The sequence below is a fragment of the Mauremys mutica genome, chromosome 4 (genome assembly GCF_020497125.1).
Source record: "Mauremys mutica isolate MM-2020 ecotype Southern chromosome 4, ASM2049712v1, whole genome shotgun sequence".
NCBI classification, from domain to species: Eukaryota; Metazoa; Chordata; order Testudines; family Geoemydidae; genus Mauremys; species Mauremys mutica.
Window position 1 is genome coordinate 61,112,120 of NC_059075.1, and position 17,216 is coordinate 61,129,335.

Genomic DNA, 17,216 nt, shown 5'->3' on the forward strand with positions numbered 1-17,216 from the left:
TAGAGTGGGTGCCCTTGTCTCTGAGGATGCCAAAAGAGAATGTCCTCCGTGGGAGCCCTGGACCACTTGCAGTGGTGCCCCTGGGTCTCATCCACGGGGCGTCTGTGATCCACTCTAGAACCAGTTCCTTGCCAGGCAGATGACTCTGCCTGCGATTCCGAGCCAGAAGACCTGCTCCTAGGTGACCAAGATGGTGCTGTGTCCCATGGTGGCTGGAACCTGCAGCGTTTAGTTTATCCTCTGCAGGCTTTGGCTTGGGGACGGTGGTGCCGGAAGAGTCAAGAGGTTTTGCACCACCTCATAAGCCTCTGGCATCGATGGTGCTGTGAGGGTCATGTCCCCTTCTTGTCTCATCCTACGTGAGGAGCTTCTCGGTGCCGAACTCAATGGTTCCCCTGCCGGGGCCGGAGTCAATGTTGCCGGTTCAATCACCTCTGACTGAGAGTGGTCTGCCACAGATCGTGTACTCTCAGTCTCTCTCGAGGGGGAACACCTCAATCAAATTTCTTTAACCGCTTCTTCAGCACCAGTGATGGGGTTGGCACCATGTCTTCGGCGCCACCTTCTTGGGCACCGGAGAAGTGTGCCGGTGCCACTCTGAAGTGGGACGGAGTGTCACCTCCATAAGCAGGAACTTCAATTGATTGTCTCTTTTTTTTGGTCCTCAGTTTGAAGTTCCTAGAGATCCAGCACTTATCCTGAATATGACCCTCTCCCAAGCACTTTAAACAGCTCTTGTGAGGCTCATTAATTGGCATGTGCTTGTGGCATGCTGTTTGAAGCCCTGGGATTGAGGCATGCCCCAGGGCCCGGGCAGGACACCACGCCCTCTCTCCCCTGTGCAGAGCAGGTGCTTATCCACTATTATCTATTAACTATCACTATACTTATTCTAACAAACTATTTACACTTATCTACAATCTATTTACAGGAAGAGGACTACTATCGGAATCACTTGCTAAGGAAGAGACAGGAGCATTCCAGTGACTGCCACAGACGGAAAGAAGGAACTGAGGAGGGGACGGGCCGGCAGGTGCCTATAATACCACGCCATAGAGGTGCCACTCCAAGGGGCACTAGAGTCAACCTGACGGATACCACTAGGGGAAAATAGTCTTCAAGTGACGGTGCACACAATGCGCACACACCTATATGGAAATGGACATGAGCAAGCCCTCGAAGAATAAGACTCTTGAAAAGCAAAACCAGCATCTTCCTAAGGTTTGGGACACAGAGAAAGCTGAGGGCTAGAGGTATGGAGAGAGGACCCCTCCCCGTGTGAGATTCCAGAGATTTAAAAAAATAAAATAAAATTTTGATTATGCCCTCCAAGTAAAACACACAGAGGTGAAGGTAAGACGGAGGCAGCTTCTCTCCAGTAAGACACAAAATGGAGTAACTGGGGGTGAATTAAGTGTATAGATGACTTCTCCCCAAGTGAGGCACCCCTCAAATGCTATCTGAGAACAAAATAACCAGCTTCAGGTTATGAATACGGCAATGGGAATAAGCTCGACTTTAGCCTCATCCTACACAAAAATATTGTATAACAGTCCAAAGCAGCAGTAATAGTTTCAAACTGATTCTCCTAGTCTCAGACTGAAAATAATGGCACTTCTTGTTTTTGAAAAGGTTGGTGAGGATTGTTCAAGGTAATGATGCCTGCAAACTACACATACATTTGGGTTTAGTATAATTCATTCTGTTTCCATAACCTTGGGATGGAAGCAGGTTCTACTAAACCTTTTAAGGATTCAGGCAGACAAAGCAGAAGTATCATTCCAGTCAATCCAAAGCCCCAAAGGCAATGTAGGGATCTTGAATGGTGGTATAACACTCATGAGGAAGACTGAAGGAAGGACTGGTGCTTGTAAACAGACGTCACAACCATAGGAAGTCACTGTACATACCAGTTGGCTTTTAAGGCAGAAGATTGGTCATCCCAAACTTTCTACTGATGTTGTCTCGTGCCATTTGAAAGGAGGTGCTAACTGTAGATGCTGTGATCCTTGCCATGTAGCCCCATCATGGAGGAAAACAACGAAGCTTTTAGGTTGTAGTGAGAAGTGATGTTAGTAAAAAGGCTTATATAATAGGGTTTTAATGCAGTTGGGAGTCACAGTGCAGTAGCCATCTATAATGGAGAGCAAAGAAGGAGCCTATCTGTATAGGAATTCAAGAGCACACAGCTGTTCTGCTTGAAGAATTTCCCTTCCCACCCCACATCACCCCCTCCTTTCAGCCACAATGGATGATGCCTATCAGTCAAGGGGAGAGGGAACTGTTATTTCATACCTGAACACTGAAACACATCCCAGAAAATAACATTATGTAAGTAAAGTCTAACATCAAATGGGTTGGAAGCTTCATCTGCTTTGGAATAATTTTATTGCTACAAGAAAGAGGAGAGGTGGGATTTAAGTTAGGGGTAGGATAAGGCTAGAGAAAGCCCAGAACACAACATCTTGCATTTCCTATTTTCAGAGGACATTTGTCAAGAAGGTTTCTGGAGAAGCATTCCAAGGTGCTGCAAGAAAGAGGAAGGTTGTAAGTTGGAGCATAGGATTTATCATATTGGTTCAAACAATTCGGCTATTAAATCTGGTATCTTGCCAATAGCTGATGCTTCTGAAGGAGATGAATTCTTCTCCCCAACACTATTCCCCATTTACAACAACAAAAATCTTTCCCAACTTCTGCAGGTAATCAGATTATGCCCTTAAGCATGAGAAGTAATTAGCCTTATCCTAGCAGTGCAGTATAAATCTAGTGAAGTTAAGAAATTAAGTAGCTCCCAGGTGAAATCTCTTTTAGAATATCTTTCAATATTTAGCAGACCAGTATAACTGAGGTGATCTAGTCCTTGAATAGCTACTGAGAATGACAATACACTTGATCCAGGATTGAGAGCAAAGAGTTAGTGCACAGGCTGCAAACTCTAAACCTAGATGGCCTAAAGCGGGGGTTCTCAAACTTCATTGCACCACGACCCCCGTCTGACAACAAAAATTATTACACTACCTCAGGAGAAGGGACCAAAGCCTGAGACTGGCTCAGCCCTCCTGCCCTGGGGGGTGCAGGGGATGGGAGAGAGAGAGCAAAGCCCAAGCCCCACTGCCCTGGGAAGGACTAAAGCCGAAGCCCAAGGGCTTCAGCGCCAGGTAGGGACCTGTAACCTGGGCCCCGCCACCCAGAACTGAAGCCCTCTGGCTTTGGCCTCGGGCAGTGGAGCTCAGGCTTCGACCCTGGGCCCCAGCAAATCTAAGCCAGCCCTGGCGACCCCATTAAAATGGGATTGCGACCCACTTTGGGGTCCCGATCCACAGTTTGAGAACCGTTGGCCTAAAGAAAGCTCAGCTAAAGGGATTTAAATGAAGATTTTAAAATCCTAAAGAGTAATGTTAACTGTGGTTAATATTTATACTTATAGTTTTACAGCAATAAGTGGATAAAGGGGTAAATGCTACACTCAAACAGCATGATGGACATATACAATCCCCAATGTCTCACAAATGTGTCGACACACAATTTACCATACCAGCTCAGACCATAAAGTCATTTAGTCCAGTACCTTGTTTTCAGAAGTGGCAAGTATCTGATGCTTCAGAGGAAAGACAATTGTTCAACACAGTACCTGGGTAAAGAGGCCATGAGAATTCCTACCTGACACTTCAAAGCAAGTGGTTTCATTATGCATATCCATTATATTCTCTTGTATTGTGCATATAATGCCCAGTGTTAATGGACAGTCATAAAAACTATGCTGCCTTTTAAAAAAGCCCCATCACTATTTGTCTTGATAATCTCCAGCAGTAATGCATTCCAAAAGTCAACTGTACTTTGAATAAAACAGCATCCATTTTAATTCCTTTTAAACGTACTGCTCTCTAACTTCATCAAGGGTACCCTTGTTCTCACATTACACATGATAACAAAGAAGAACTGATCAGTTTTCAGTACAATCCTTCACAGGAGTGAGAGGTGGAAGAGTCTTCAGGCAGGTCTACACTTAAGTGCAGCTGCGCCGATGCAGCATTTTAAGTGAAGACATACCTATGCTCTCCCATTGGCATAGTTAATCTACCTCCACAAGAGATGGCAGCTGTGGAGAAGCTCTCCTGCCAACATAGTGCTGTCTACTCTGGGGCTTAGGTTGGTATGACTATGTCACTCAGGGGTGTGGATTTTTCACACCTCTGAGCGATGTAGTTATGCAGATATAGGTCTGTAGCATAGACCTAGTGTAGGTCATCCTTTTTATCTCCCTGCCTATGAAGGGAGGGAGATAGATAATTGTTCCCTGCTATGCATCTTCTAGAGTTTGCACAGTCTACTTCAAATGTCCCAAACAATTAGGCTTCCATCACCTTCCCTGACACAGCATGACAGGTCATTGAGAATTTTTAAAAAAATTAATTTGACTACATCAAATCTAGTATCCTCACTTTAAACCTTTGTAGATTAAATTATAATAAATCTTTGCAATCTCCTCCTATACGCAAGGTTCTGCTCATACTGATAACCATTTTCTTTACCTTGCAATAGCATTATTTCAATCTCTGGCATAACTTTCTAGCAGTTTAAAAATAAAAAATGCATATAAACAAGCCCTTGACAACTCCATTTGAAAATTGGAGCAGAATAACTATATAGGCTGAAGCACTGAAAAAGGAATCAACCATGTTGAACTAAACCACCATTTTCCAGACACGAGATCTGCGACCTTCCTTGGAATAAATCCATCTGCTATCCTGTAATGTACTGTACATGTTCTCTTTGCACTGCACATAGTAGGTTGCTTAGTTATATAAAATGTACATATCCAGTAAATTAATTGGACAACAACAGTGGAAAATAATTAAGAGTGCGCTATTGCTCAGAGGGTAGAACACAGACCACCTGATTCCAAAGCCTACGCACACTTACACATCCCCACAGATGTGCACTCCCACACACCTCACTACCTCACTTCCCCATATTCATATGGCTACACGAGTACAAACCACAGAGACTCTGATTTACATAAAATTATCTCACTGCATTTATTTAAGATTTTCTTCTCCAATTAGTAAAAGAAAGATGTGTCTCTTTTTATACATATATACAAGTTCAGTTATAAAAATAGACAGCACATTCAAAGAGAAAAAAGGCTTGGCATTTTTCTGATTCCCTCTAAATATCATATATACATGTGAATATGAGGGGAAGGGGGAAGTCTTCATGATTTAATTTAAGTGACACCCCCCCAATTATCCCCTACAAATCTGTTTAAAAATCAATCTAACTAAACTCAGTTCTGCTATTTTCAGGTGTGCAAATTTGAGGCAGAGCCCACAAGAAGCACTTGCTTCACACCGTGAGATGCCAGGCAAGGGGTTTGGGGATGAAAAAAAAAAAAATCATCTGCTATCACAGCAGAGACCTGTAACTCATAGCTTGCTTCTCTTTCTCTCACAAGGGATGAAAGTGCCCCAGTAGTATAACCATTTGACTTCAATGAGCCTGACAGGAGAACTGCTCCCCCCCCACCTATGTCTCAGTGCAATGCAGACAACACTTACAGCCAAGTCAGGGGCTATAGAGAGGTTTGTGCATTTAGGATGGGGAAAGAGAAATCTGAGAGAATGAGGACACAGAGCGGCACTGACAGCACTCCTGTTCTCTTTAATGGCTTCTATAAGTCTTATGGGGCTTGGCTACTAGTGCCTGCACATTGTAATGCACTCAGCCAAGCCGCTGTGTGAGACAATCACTGACAAATGGGAAACATGCTGGAAGAACATACTGTGTAGGCGCTTGGAATGGGGGACTTCACTTTTCCTGGGGAGTTGACTGGCACACTCCTTGTTTCAGTAAAGTTGCCCATTGCTCCCCTTGTGGCATAGCAAGCTGCAGTACCCAAAAGGCAACATCAGCAAGTTCTGCTATTGCACAATGAGAGGAATAGCAATGAACTTCTTCCCCCTACACATCAGCATTCCCTTTTCTTGAAACATAACACAAGCAGAGCCTGATGGTTCCTACACCTTTTAAGAGCTCAGCATAGCTCAAACTGAGAGAGATCATTGTTAAATCCAACATAGCGAATGCTCAATGCTAACAGACCTGGACTTTGAAATGTAAACCAGTTACTTGCAGCTTCTTTCTCTCTGTGAAGCAGACGTAGCAACACTAAATAGGCGTACTCTGTCCAACTGTGGTTCCAGCTCCTGCCAGATGTTTAGAACAGATTCAAAAGCATAGTGCTGACAAGAGTCCAGACCCTGGAAACTGTGAGATTTCTTTCCCATGGCCTTGAAATCAAGGTCTTCAGATAATTCTTCATAGAATCCCTAGATTCACTACTGATTCACACTAGAGAAGCCAGACTATTCAACCACCCAGCTCCCGTGGATGGGCACACCCGCAAATGCACTGTCAGGTCCTCAGTGCAGAGGATTTCTCTGACTTCATAGAATACCCTCCGAGTTCAGATATTGATTTCTTAGAATAAGAATGGAGCTGAACTCCATCTGAAGCTGAAAGAAGAGGAAGGACAGTACACTGGTGTGTTCACAAACACAAACAGCTGCAGGATCTCTCTCACAGCACGCTTGTAGGATGTATCAGTAAATCTTAATTGAAAAACTAATCTGAAACATTCTCAGTTAACCCCACTCCTTATCCATACTCCTCACAGAATCTGCAAAAGTAATTTTTTTGGATACACATAATCAAAGTGCTCACGTAAACCACCCATCCCCATTGTGCTGTGATTTTCTTTTCACAGACATGTGGGATGGCAACAGGCATTTATCTGCATGCCTTCTGCTGGCAAGGTGGGCTACTTTGAAAGCCAATACGGTTAAGGTAAGCTCCAGGGCTCAAATTTACTACCGCCCACCCGAGGTGTGGGCTCCTTTGCTTTGTTTCCGAACTGGGGTTTCTGGTATAGTGCTGGTCACATTTAAGCTTTTTGGGGTCCCACAAACACTGTTGCCTTTGCTCAAGGGGGAATTCAAAGGAGAAGAGGCGCTTGAAGGTCCAAAGTCTGCAAGTCCAGCAGGCCGAATTATTGATGTCTGGAGAGGGCTGTTTGCAGACATACCTAGCAACAGGGGAAAGAAGAACAAAAAAAAAAAAACAGATTCCACATGAACACACCATTCACACACTGTGGCTTGTCAGCAACACAAAATTTAACTTCTATGACTTGCATTTACATTAAAGGAATATATTAACAGACTCTTAATTCATGCTCTTTAATCCAACTTGCTTTCACTGACCATCCCGTGCTTATGAATTGTCTGAGCCTGTTGACCACATAAGGGAGAGAGGTCTAACAAGGAGCCATAGCCTATCTGGTACACACCACTTGGCCTGGTCCTCAGCAGGTGTGAATCACTGTAGCACCAATTGATTTCAATAGAGTTATGTCAAATCAAACAGCTGAAGTTCTGGCTCTACAGCTATAGCTACAGAGCTACTACATGACAACCGCAAAGAACAGCGATAGTCATGTTTCTGTGGTAAGCAGCGCTGTCCAATCTGATTGAACAAAATCCCATTTCACTGAGAGAGGAAGGAAATGCATGAAGTGCTACATAATCCAAGGGCAAGCAAGACTTCTGCCTAGAATATGTAAGAGCAAAAACCTAGAGGAGAGTTAGAGGTAGTTCTCCCAATCTCTTACTTCCCCTGCATTGGGGTGGTGGAACTTGCTGTACTATCACAATCTTCTGACATCATATTACATGCCATTCAGTACAGCTACATGACTGAATCGCAGTGAGAAAGAACACAAGACTCTAGAAATACTATGATACAATTCCTGTTCCCTGGCAGGATGTCTGAACAGCCTTACATCAAAACACCGTTTAGTTTGCTCTATGTAAGTAGTCTCCCTTACCTTTAGACACATTGTACCCGTATGCTGCATATGCTGCCGCAGAGGCCGCTGCTGCCCCTGCTTTGGCACCTGCCATTGCAGCTGCACTTCCTGCTGTTGATTTCCGGCTCCGGCCTTTCCCTGTGCCTTTGGATCCACTGCTTGAACCTTTAGGGCGACCCCGGCTTCTACCTGAATTACCTCTCCCTGTGACAGGTGTATCTTGGATTGAAATTCCTTAAACAATGAAGGAGGAGATGAAAATATTAGTTGTTGTAATACACAAGGTGACTCATGAGTTAAATACAACTTCACACATACCTGACATTACATCAGCCTGCTAGTAACTAAACCGTCAACCCCCATGAAAAAACAAATACACGAGTTTTGTTCCTCAATTTCCTCTCATTAGTCACACCTCACTAACTCCAATTAGCTGTCATTACTGAGCCCCGCTCCTAAATCCAGGGGAGAACTCTCCTTTATATCCCAGGAAAAAAACCACTCTTATTTGGAGATATTCTGGCTCTTCCATTTGCTACCTGTAAAGAAACCCATCAAAAACTAGGGCTATAATTATTTTGGAATACAGAATTATGGTAGCTAATGCCATGCAATTACAGCTGGCTCAATCATACAACAAAAAGGTAGGCAATACAGAACCTGTCCCTGGGCTCCACAGTGAGATCAGGGAAAAGCTTAAACATATAATTGAATGGTCCTATGGAGGAGTCTACTTCTTTACACAGCTGTCTAGTAATAGCAGTGAGCTTTGCTGATATGTACACATTGCAAAAAGGGGAATGGACCTTTGCATCACAGGAACAAAACACACTTGTATTACATATCATGGGAATGGTAAAGCATGATAGATGATTGAATACGTCAGTAGATGACACTATCTGTCAAAGCTGACAAAAATTCATAATGAGAAGGAACTCTTTTTCGTAGACCTTTTCACCCCTCACTAAATCCTACAAGGCAGGCATAAAGTGGGGGTAAAACAACTATACTCTGTAGATATACAAAGTCCAGGCTTGACTAGTCCTTGTAAGTATTAGGGTAAGTGAAGAGTACTGACCATTCATGGTATCTGAGACTGAACCAGTGATGGAAGCAGGAGAGTTTGTGGCCCTCGACTGTGGTGCTGAAGAGGCTGGATCATCCACAATCACCAGCATGTCACTGCTACTTTCATCTGGAGGGATAGACCCCATATGCAACTCACTGCTGATGGAGATCTAGACAGCACAGCGACAAAACCCATCAGCTTGTTTACAGCAAGGGTAAAAGCATGCTAAGAACTTCAGAAAAGGTGCAACTAGATTAAAGAGCATTTTACTCCCAGGCAATTAAATGGCAGCTAGCCCTGGCTCTCTCTCAGTGCAAGACAGGAAACATGATATATATCCTGTCTCACCATACCATGTCCTCTACTTACACACAGTGCAAAATTAAATTCTCTCCCCAGCCCATGTTTAATGTTCAATTTTGAACTAAAATACATGCTAACTTTAAAAATGGGAGATTCAGGGATTTGGCAGAGATCCAAAGAGAACCGTTATTTCCTCTTCATTCAACCTTGTTGATTCCCATGAAGATTACCCTCAAGAGAGCACCCACTTCAGGAGAAAGGTTGAGAATCCTGTTCTCTGCTCCACCACTACTGCTAATCAAAACCTTTTAGTAATGAGGGAAGGATCTTAATTAACTCAACCTGGTATAAAAACAACAATATGTATTTAGTACTCTAGAAGAACATGGCTCTTTAAAAACATGAAGGAAGACAAGATCTGTGCTGTGAGGTATGTCTGTTTAAATTAGAGAACACAACAATTAAGGACCAGAAACACATGAGGGAGAAGAAAGAGCTCTAGGAGAGACTAGTGATAGATGATTTCACAAAAACTGAGCTTTGAGGAGGTGTTTGAAGGAAGAGAGGGAAGTTGCTTGGTTCACAAGAAGAGAGACTGTTCCAGGCATGGGAAGTGGTGATAAGAAAAAAGGCACAAAGTCACAAATGTGAAGAGAACATAAAGATGAGGAAGGGGAGAGTAGGAGGAAACAAGCTGGAATGCAGGCAGGAGTGGAGCTATGCAGAGTCTGAAGGTAAAGAGGAAGGGCTTGATGTAGAAAAAGACAAAGTCAGTGAAAGAGACAATGATGAGATCATCAGAGCAGTGGAAGGGGAAGATTATTTTAGATAGACTGGTTTGAACTCATGGGTCAATATTAGGTTAAGCCATCTCTGGTTCCCTAACAGTACACGGGTTCCACTCTAGCTTGAGAGCAGAAAGCAAGAGTCCTAAAGACCACGAGACTAAGGTGGCATGGGAGATGGTTTAAAGACAGTCTCACCTCACTGAAGGGGCTGGGCATGGCAGAGTCTACACTAATGAATGAGTCATCCCCATCAGCAGAAAGGTTGGAGTTATCAGCAGATGGAACAAATGGGATCACCAGATTCATGCCCTCTTTCCTTCTCTTGCCATCCAACTCATCTTCCTTTTTCTTCTGCAGATAAGCAAAACAAACCAGTAATACAAGGATTGAAAACACATTAAGGAAGAAGAAATGGTGCAAGTAAACTGGGAAGCCCACCATCCAGTGCAATATAACAAGATAAAGGCCATGCATGGCATTTACCAATAAGGTGTGTTCGGATTTTTTTTTTGGAGGACATGGCACCAGATGCACCAGGAGTTCGTACATTAGATTTAGTAAGGTTTTTTAATATGGCTTGAATGAGGTATCAGCATTTCCGCTACTGAAGAGTTAGAGGATTTTTATTTCAATTTTTTTTAAAAAGTGAGCATGAAATGCTTTCTTATAAACTCTGATTATCCAAATTCCAATATCTTAAATTCAGACTATGCAAATCCAAATAGCCAGAAAATGAAATTCTGATTTCACAAATTTCTGTTTCCCCTCTCATTAAGCCATTCAGATAGTGAGATTTTACTGGTATCGGGTATTGAATTTACATTCCATTTATACACTCCCAGAACAAAATCTGATAAGATGACAGCATCAGTAAACCTCTGATTTATGAACTATGAAAACAGAAAAGTATTATGCCATTTAGTTCTTTAAACTAGGGGGTTCCAAATTGCTCTGTGATCACTAGTGGTTCAAAGAGCTGTATACACGCATAGCGCTTCATTATTTCCAAGCTGCAAGTTGCATTAAAAGACAGATAAAGATACAAGTAAAAGATACATTACATATTTTCCTAATATTACTTTTATATGTAAGCAATTGCTGTAGTTGCCACAGGGTTGTTACCTAATAGGGAATGGGAGAAGAGGATGTCCATGAAACCATTTTTGTATTAAAACTTGGGCCATACTATGTAATAGTGTGAGAACCCCTGCTTAAAGCCTTTCAGACTCTTCCCCACAACAATCTTGCATCAAAGTACCTTTTCAGCATACTTCTCCCTCTTTCGTTTACGCTCTTTCACACGATTTGTCTCCTCCTGCTGCCGCTTCTCCTCCTGACGCTGACGCACTGTCAGGAAACAAAGGTAGCAAAAGCATAATGTAAGAATCAGTTTCTCAAAGCTATTTCTTATCCCTCTATAAATATTATTTACCTTACAAAAAAGACTCCGGTTCTAGAAAAAGCCCTGGATAAAACCTAGCAATATTACACTAACACACTGAAAGTCCCTAAAGAGTAATGCTAGATTCAAACTCCCTGAAATCAGAAAAGTAAAAGTCTCATTGGGAAATTCTTCTCTCAAGTGGTATCAAAATGTGCATCTACATTGTACATCCAAATGTGTGCTGAAATATAAAGTTCTTATTTGCATTTATTTGGCCAAAGCTTTGTCATTCATGAATAATGTGGTGATCCTAAAAAAGCGACATTAAAAACTTTATACTGCACCATCACATATCTCACACGCATTTCACTCAATAGTGATATGAAACCAGCTTGACCTAAAAACAATTAGTGACACAAAATAAGCCAGGAAACAGAAGGGGTTATCTACAGCGCATGTGTTTGTAGGGGTTGAGAGGAAAGATTTCTAAACCAGTGAAGCACAGGACAGAAGGAGAACAATGTGCACTGCACATACATTTCTTCTCGAGTTCCTCATCATCCAGCAGAAGGCTGACCACTTCTTTGGGTTTCAAGGTGTCTGGTTTGAAATTGCCACCTGAAATCACCATCCGCTGGATCTAAAAGTAAAAAAAATATAAACAGAGAAACCATGAGCTATTTTCTTTTCTCTTTACTAAATACTAACCAGGAAAAGGTGCTAGTTAAAATGGTGAAAGTCAGGAAAAAAAGTTATGATTATTCTATCCTGATAAACCCAACAGCAGAATTTAACCCAGTACCGAACAAATATTAATAATCCTCAGCCTCCCTGTGAGGTAGGTATTACTATCCCTATTTTTCAAGTGACTTACATGGGAGGCTGTGCGGTTTAGGGTTTTAGGAGGCCTGGGTTCTAAACCCTAGATTTGACAACGATTCAATGTGTGGACATGACCAAGTCCCTTAACCTCTCTTGGTGGATCTACACTGACAAAAATCAAATGCACAAGTCATCACGGGTGGTAATAACCGTGGAAGCTATAGTATAAAAAGATCAGGAGTATTTGTCAACTGTCAAAGATGACAGCCACCTCCCAACCCACTCGGTGTTAGGCAGCCCTAATCTGCATGCAAAGGGGAAACATACACTAATTCAGGGTGGGCAATGTGGATGCACTCAATTAGCGGTGCATCAGTTGCTGCAATACAACCAACCAATGCACAGCTGATTGAAGGCTCTAATGTAGTCAAAGTCTAATCCAGAGGAAAGATGGTATAATTCCTAAGCCCTGTCTGCAATACAACTTTCGATGCTGCTACCACTAACAATGGTTAATTGTGCACTCAATTTTTGCAAGTATAGATGTGCTCCCTGAAGGTGTTGTGAGGCTCAAGGTTTTGAAGCATTTACTGCTTGATTCTGCAAGATGTTGAGCACTTTTGTGAACCTTCATATCTTAAATAGACCCTGTCTGGTTTTCGTCAAAACTTTCTGAAAAAATTCTACACATATTTGATAAGATCACATATTTGAAATTGTAGGCAGAGTGGTTTAGTTTTGTAGAATCTAGTGGTTGGTGTGCCATGATGGTTTGTCTACACCAGAAAAACTGGAATCTCTAGATTAACAACAGCGTAAGCTTTAGTTTAAACTGGGCTCAGGTATTTTCAGCAAGAACAGAGCAGCTACCCTGTTATAATATGGATACTATTTTTTTCCCCTTTAGCATAGAGATACCCATATGGGTCTCTCTCTTTATGTCTGAAGAGACTATTCTACTTCTCATAGCAATTCCACAGCTGAACTCTCTGCTATCCACTCTACCCCACTCTTGTTCCAGATGGCTTCTTCATTCCTACCTCACTCTTCTCTTTTGCTCTCTGCAAGATGCGCTCCTCAATGGTGCCTTTACAGATCAACCGGTACACAGTGACCTGTTTTGTCTGACCCAGTCTGTGTGCCCGGTCCATGGCCTGCTGGTCCACTGTTGGATTCCAGTCACTGTCGTAGAAAATTACCTGCATAGGAACATCAGAGAAGCACAGATAGGGTTAAAATGGCTAGAACACTTTGGATTTAGATGTATGTATTGAGAAAAGAAAAGAACCTGCCACTGTGGGGACTTTAGTCTGCTATACTTGCTAACTGCAGACTAAAGTTCCACAAAGCTTTCCATGGTACAGGATTGTAAAATCCTTTGCACTGCACTTCAGGTGCTTCCAAACTGCTGTTTACCATTAGTGTTTGGAATCCTATGGAACAACTGAGGAAGTCCTATCTACCTTGACATATTTTGCTTGGCTGAACAGAATTCTGAAGTTTATTACAATGCAAAAAATAAGCGTTGCTTGAGACAATCTATATTATAAAATACATTTTTAGAGGCTGTATGATTTGCTTGCAAAAATTCATTCTAAGTGAGCAGTTCATGTAAAGGGTTTCTGTACAAGACCAATTTCTTCTCTCAAATCAGAAAAAAAATATCTTTTGGTGCTCCTATCACAAACATCAACTGCCATCTTAAATTTACATTCCATTTTTATCCCAAAATACTTTACATACATATACTATACAAAACAGAAATTAAAAAAACATTAAGATTGAAAAGTGAAGAACTCCAAACGTTAAGGAAACCCAGAACTAAGATAGCTTATGCAAGACTGCAGAAGCTCTCCTATTTTTCTTCAGATAAAAAAGTCTCAGGTGGTTGGTTTTTCAACCCTACTGCTACAACAGCTTTTCAGTTTAAGGCACTTCCATATGAAATTGATTCTTCTTTTAGAATCCTTACTGCTTCATAAATGGTCTGTTGAGGTGTCTATCTTTCATGGACTGGTCTTGTTCTTATCCAATTACCTCATTAATGCTGTCACATACAAGAAGAGTCCTGGCTGTTTTCTGAATTTATACTGGAATCCTTTTCTGCATGGAGGGTTTCCATTCTCCCTTGCTGTAATCAGGAATCTGATGCAGGCTGAGTGCTAGGATCACCTATTTCCCCATGGTATTGAAGAATTTGTGGGCAAATGACCTAACCTGGGAGCCAGCTTCTGATTTCTCCTAACTCGAAAACTCCCAATCTCATGGGGCAAAGTATCCAAGGAGGATTCTGACTTCATGAAGGAATTGCCTGAGGGTTTTCTTTGCTATCCCTCCGTCTTATTAGATTTTTATGCATCCCATTCAAAAGAAAAGTACTGGTGAACTCTGATATGAAAGAGCAGTGATTTTAACTGCTTTCTTTTTGGTCATTTAAAAGTTACTCTTTCCTTTTTTTAATATAATTGTTGGTTGATGGGGCCTCACATGTGACCCTTATCTTGTAGGGGCAGTGCCCACCCTCTGACCCATTAATATTACCATCCAACTGCGCTGGCTGGGGGAGAGAGGTGTTGGAAGAGTTCTTGCACAGGAACAGGAAGACCAGAAATGCTGACCAAGTCAGTCACTGCTGGTACGGAAGTGGAAGGTTTGCTTCCCCATATATCTACTACAAGAGAGGAGCTCCAAAATAATTTTCTCTTGTAGGAGGAAGGCCTGTCTTGCTTGCCAGTCTTCTTGTTTTTCTTTGCAAAGTGCATGTACTGCTGTTGGTCTTCTGATGCTGACTTGAGAGCCATGCTGAATCTGGGAGCAATGGTTTCTTCATGAATGTCAGGTTTGGGGGCTGACGCGGGTCATATGGCTTTCTGTTGTTGAAGAGTTTGGCCCCTATCTAGAGGCCAAAGATGTTACAGGGATGCAACATATTTAAGGTTATGCAGAGCCCCATAAATATGGGGTACCTAAGAGTACAAGAGATATTTTGGTCTCTAGAAGAAGAGGTCCCCTGCACTGTGCACTTTCTGCTTGTGCCATCCTCTTGCACCAGCTAGTTGCCGAGTTCTCTAGATAGAGAAAACAACTCTGTGCTGTAGTGGAAGGTGGTGAGAGAAAACAAAAGAAAACAAAAAAAGTACTAGAAGAATTTCACCAGGCTTTTGATTTAAAATAGTGGAGCGAGCCAGAGCTCCTGAGCTGTCTGTCTCTTAGGTGGGAGCAGAAACATCTGGCACAAAGTTACCTATTGAGGTTTGCCCACAACACTAGCAGTAAGCTACCATTATCCCATTAGCAGAGCAGATTTGACCAACATGTAAAGGGTAAATGGATTTGTACATTTAGAGGAGTAAAGATGACTATTCAGAGCAAGTGTTTAGTATATCAAAATATAGTTGCCCTAATTCAAATTCAGAAGACAGTATCTTCAATAAACCCAAAAGAAAAGCAGATTAAATGGACTCAATAAAAGCAGGCAAGAACTCCTCCTTTTCATGTCATGTGAAGCTCTTTGTGCTTCTGTTGATATACAGCCTCTTCTTTGGCCTTTGAAATATGCAACTTTGGAATCTCCCAAATAAATCCTTCGTGTAACAGAATAAAGTTGCAGAAAATCTAGGTCAATCATTCTTAATTTCACAGTGCAAGCCCTTTCATGTTTTAGAAGAACACTATAACCGTAGCAAGAGAGTAGTCTCTATCAGCAAAGATACAATTTGGTCATGGAGGTCACAGATTCTATGACTTTAACAGACCTCCGTGACTTCTTTGGCTCAGACTCAGTTCCAGGCGGCAGTGGGGCTCAGACTGTCAGCCCCCAGCAGTGGTGGTGGGGCTCAGGCTATCAGTGCCCCCACCCCCCTCGGGCTTTGGCCTCCTCCAGCACCATACCCTGATTTTATACTTTTTTACTGTCACTGTTCCAAGATTTTTGCTTAATTTTACCATGACAAAAAATCATATCCATATCTACTTATAAATCTCAAAATTCCAGTTCAAAATACCCCAAATTAAGAACTATATTGGTTATACCAAACAATGTGAAAGTGTCTGACATCTATCCATCTTTGTTTGTACAGGTCACCCTGTGGCTGCTTGCTTTGTTCTCATTTCTTTAAGAGGCTGCAAATGGGGACAGACTGGTTGAAAAGGGGAGGGTATGGAGATTTTAGGCTCAGAAGCCTGCTGCCTTTCTGAGACCAAGAGCCACAGTCTCACTTGCTGTCAAATCTAAGCATACACAAACTAAAAAGATTACAAGCATTGGAATAGATCAATGATTCATATGGTCCGGTATCCTGTCTCAGTAGTTAATGACAGATGCTTCAACAGAAGATACCTCTCCCCTGCAATTCACCTAGATAATTGTGCATTATTATACCATGGGTAAGTGGAAGGAGAAATGTTTTCCTGACCTTGGCTGGTGGCGACCTGATCTTCTGAAGCATTAGGGTAGGAAATCTTTGTAGTTCTTACCCTCAGTAATTTATAGTTGTGTTCTTATTCATATTTTTTAAAAGTGTCACCTTTTTTTGGAAACTTAAGATCCTGTAGCAGCAAATTCCACTGGTTAATTAAAATATAGTTCCTTCCATCCATTTTAAATGTAATGCCTTTAATTTAATAGATTTCAATTCCATGCATTATTTACTAAAGTATCCATTTGAGACTAAAACTTGAGTTTATCAGACTGAAAGAATAAACAAAAGACAAACACCAAAACAAGTTTTTAATGTATTTCACCGAAAAAATGCTGTACAGCCAGCATTTGCTCGGAAGGCTCAAAGTGTGCTCACTGTGTTAATTAACGTGACTGCTGTGCTTATTTCTCTGTTTACTTATTGCACATTCTTTTTTTATCCTATTAACCTCAGCTGGGTGATGGGATTTTGGCAAGATTCATACATTTGGTGGGAAAAAGCTCCAGCAATAATTCCATTTTCTTTGATTTATCATGCAAGTTGCATAGCACCTTTTAGA

The 17,216-nt window shown here is 41.9% G+C and overlaps 1 protein-coding gene across 1 annotated transcript in view; it reads right to left on the minus strand.

The window, feature by feature from the left end:
- Nucleotides 1-5,017: 5,017 nt before the first annotated feature.
- The window catches only part of INO80 (INO80 complex ATPase subunit), a 125,102-nt gene continuing 112,903 nt past the window's right edge, over nt 5,018-17,216 (minus strand). The window contains exons 30-36 of the mRNA XM_045015832.1: nt 13,277-13,435; nt 11,952-12,054; nt 11,289-11,377; nt 10,226-10,381; nt 8,949-9,108; nt 7,889-8,104; nt 5,018-7,087 (exon numbers count right to left, since the gene is read on the minus strand). Of these exons, the coding sequence (XP_044871767.1) occupies nt 6,873-7,087; nt 7,889-8,104; nt 8,949-9,108; nt 10,226-10,381; nt 11,289-11,377; nt 11,952-12,054; nt 13,277-13,435 (1,098 nt within the window). The 3' untranslated portion in view covers nt 5,018-6,872. The remainder of the gene's footprint in view (nt 7,088-7,888; nt 8,105-8,948; nt 9,109-10,225; nt 10,382-11,288; nt 11,378-11,951; nt 12,055-13,276; nt 13,436-17,216) is intronic.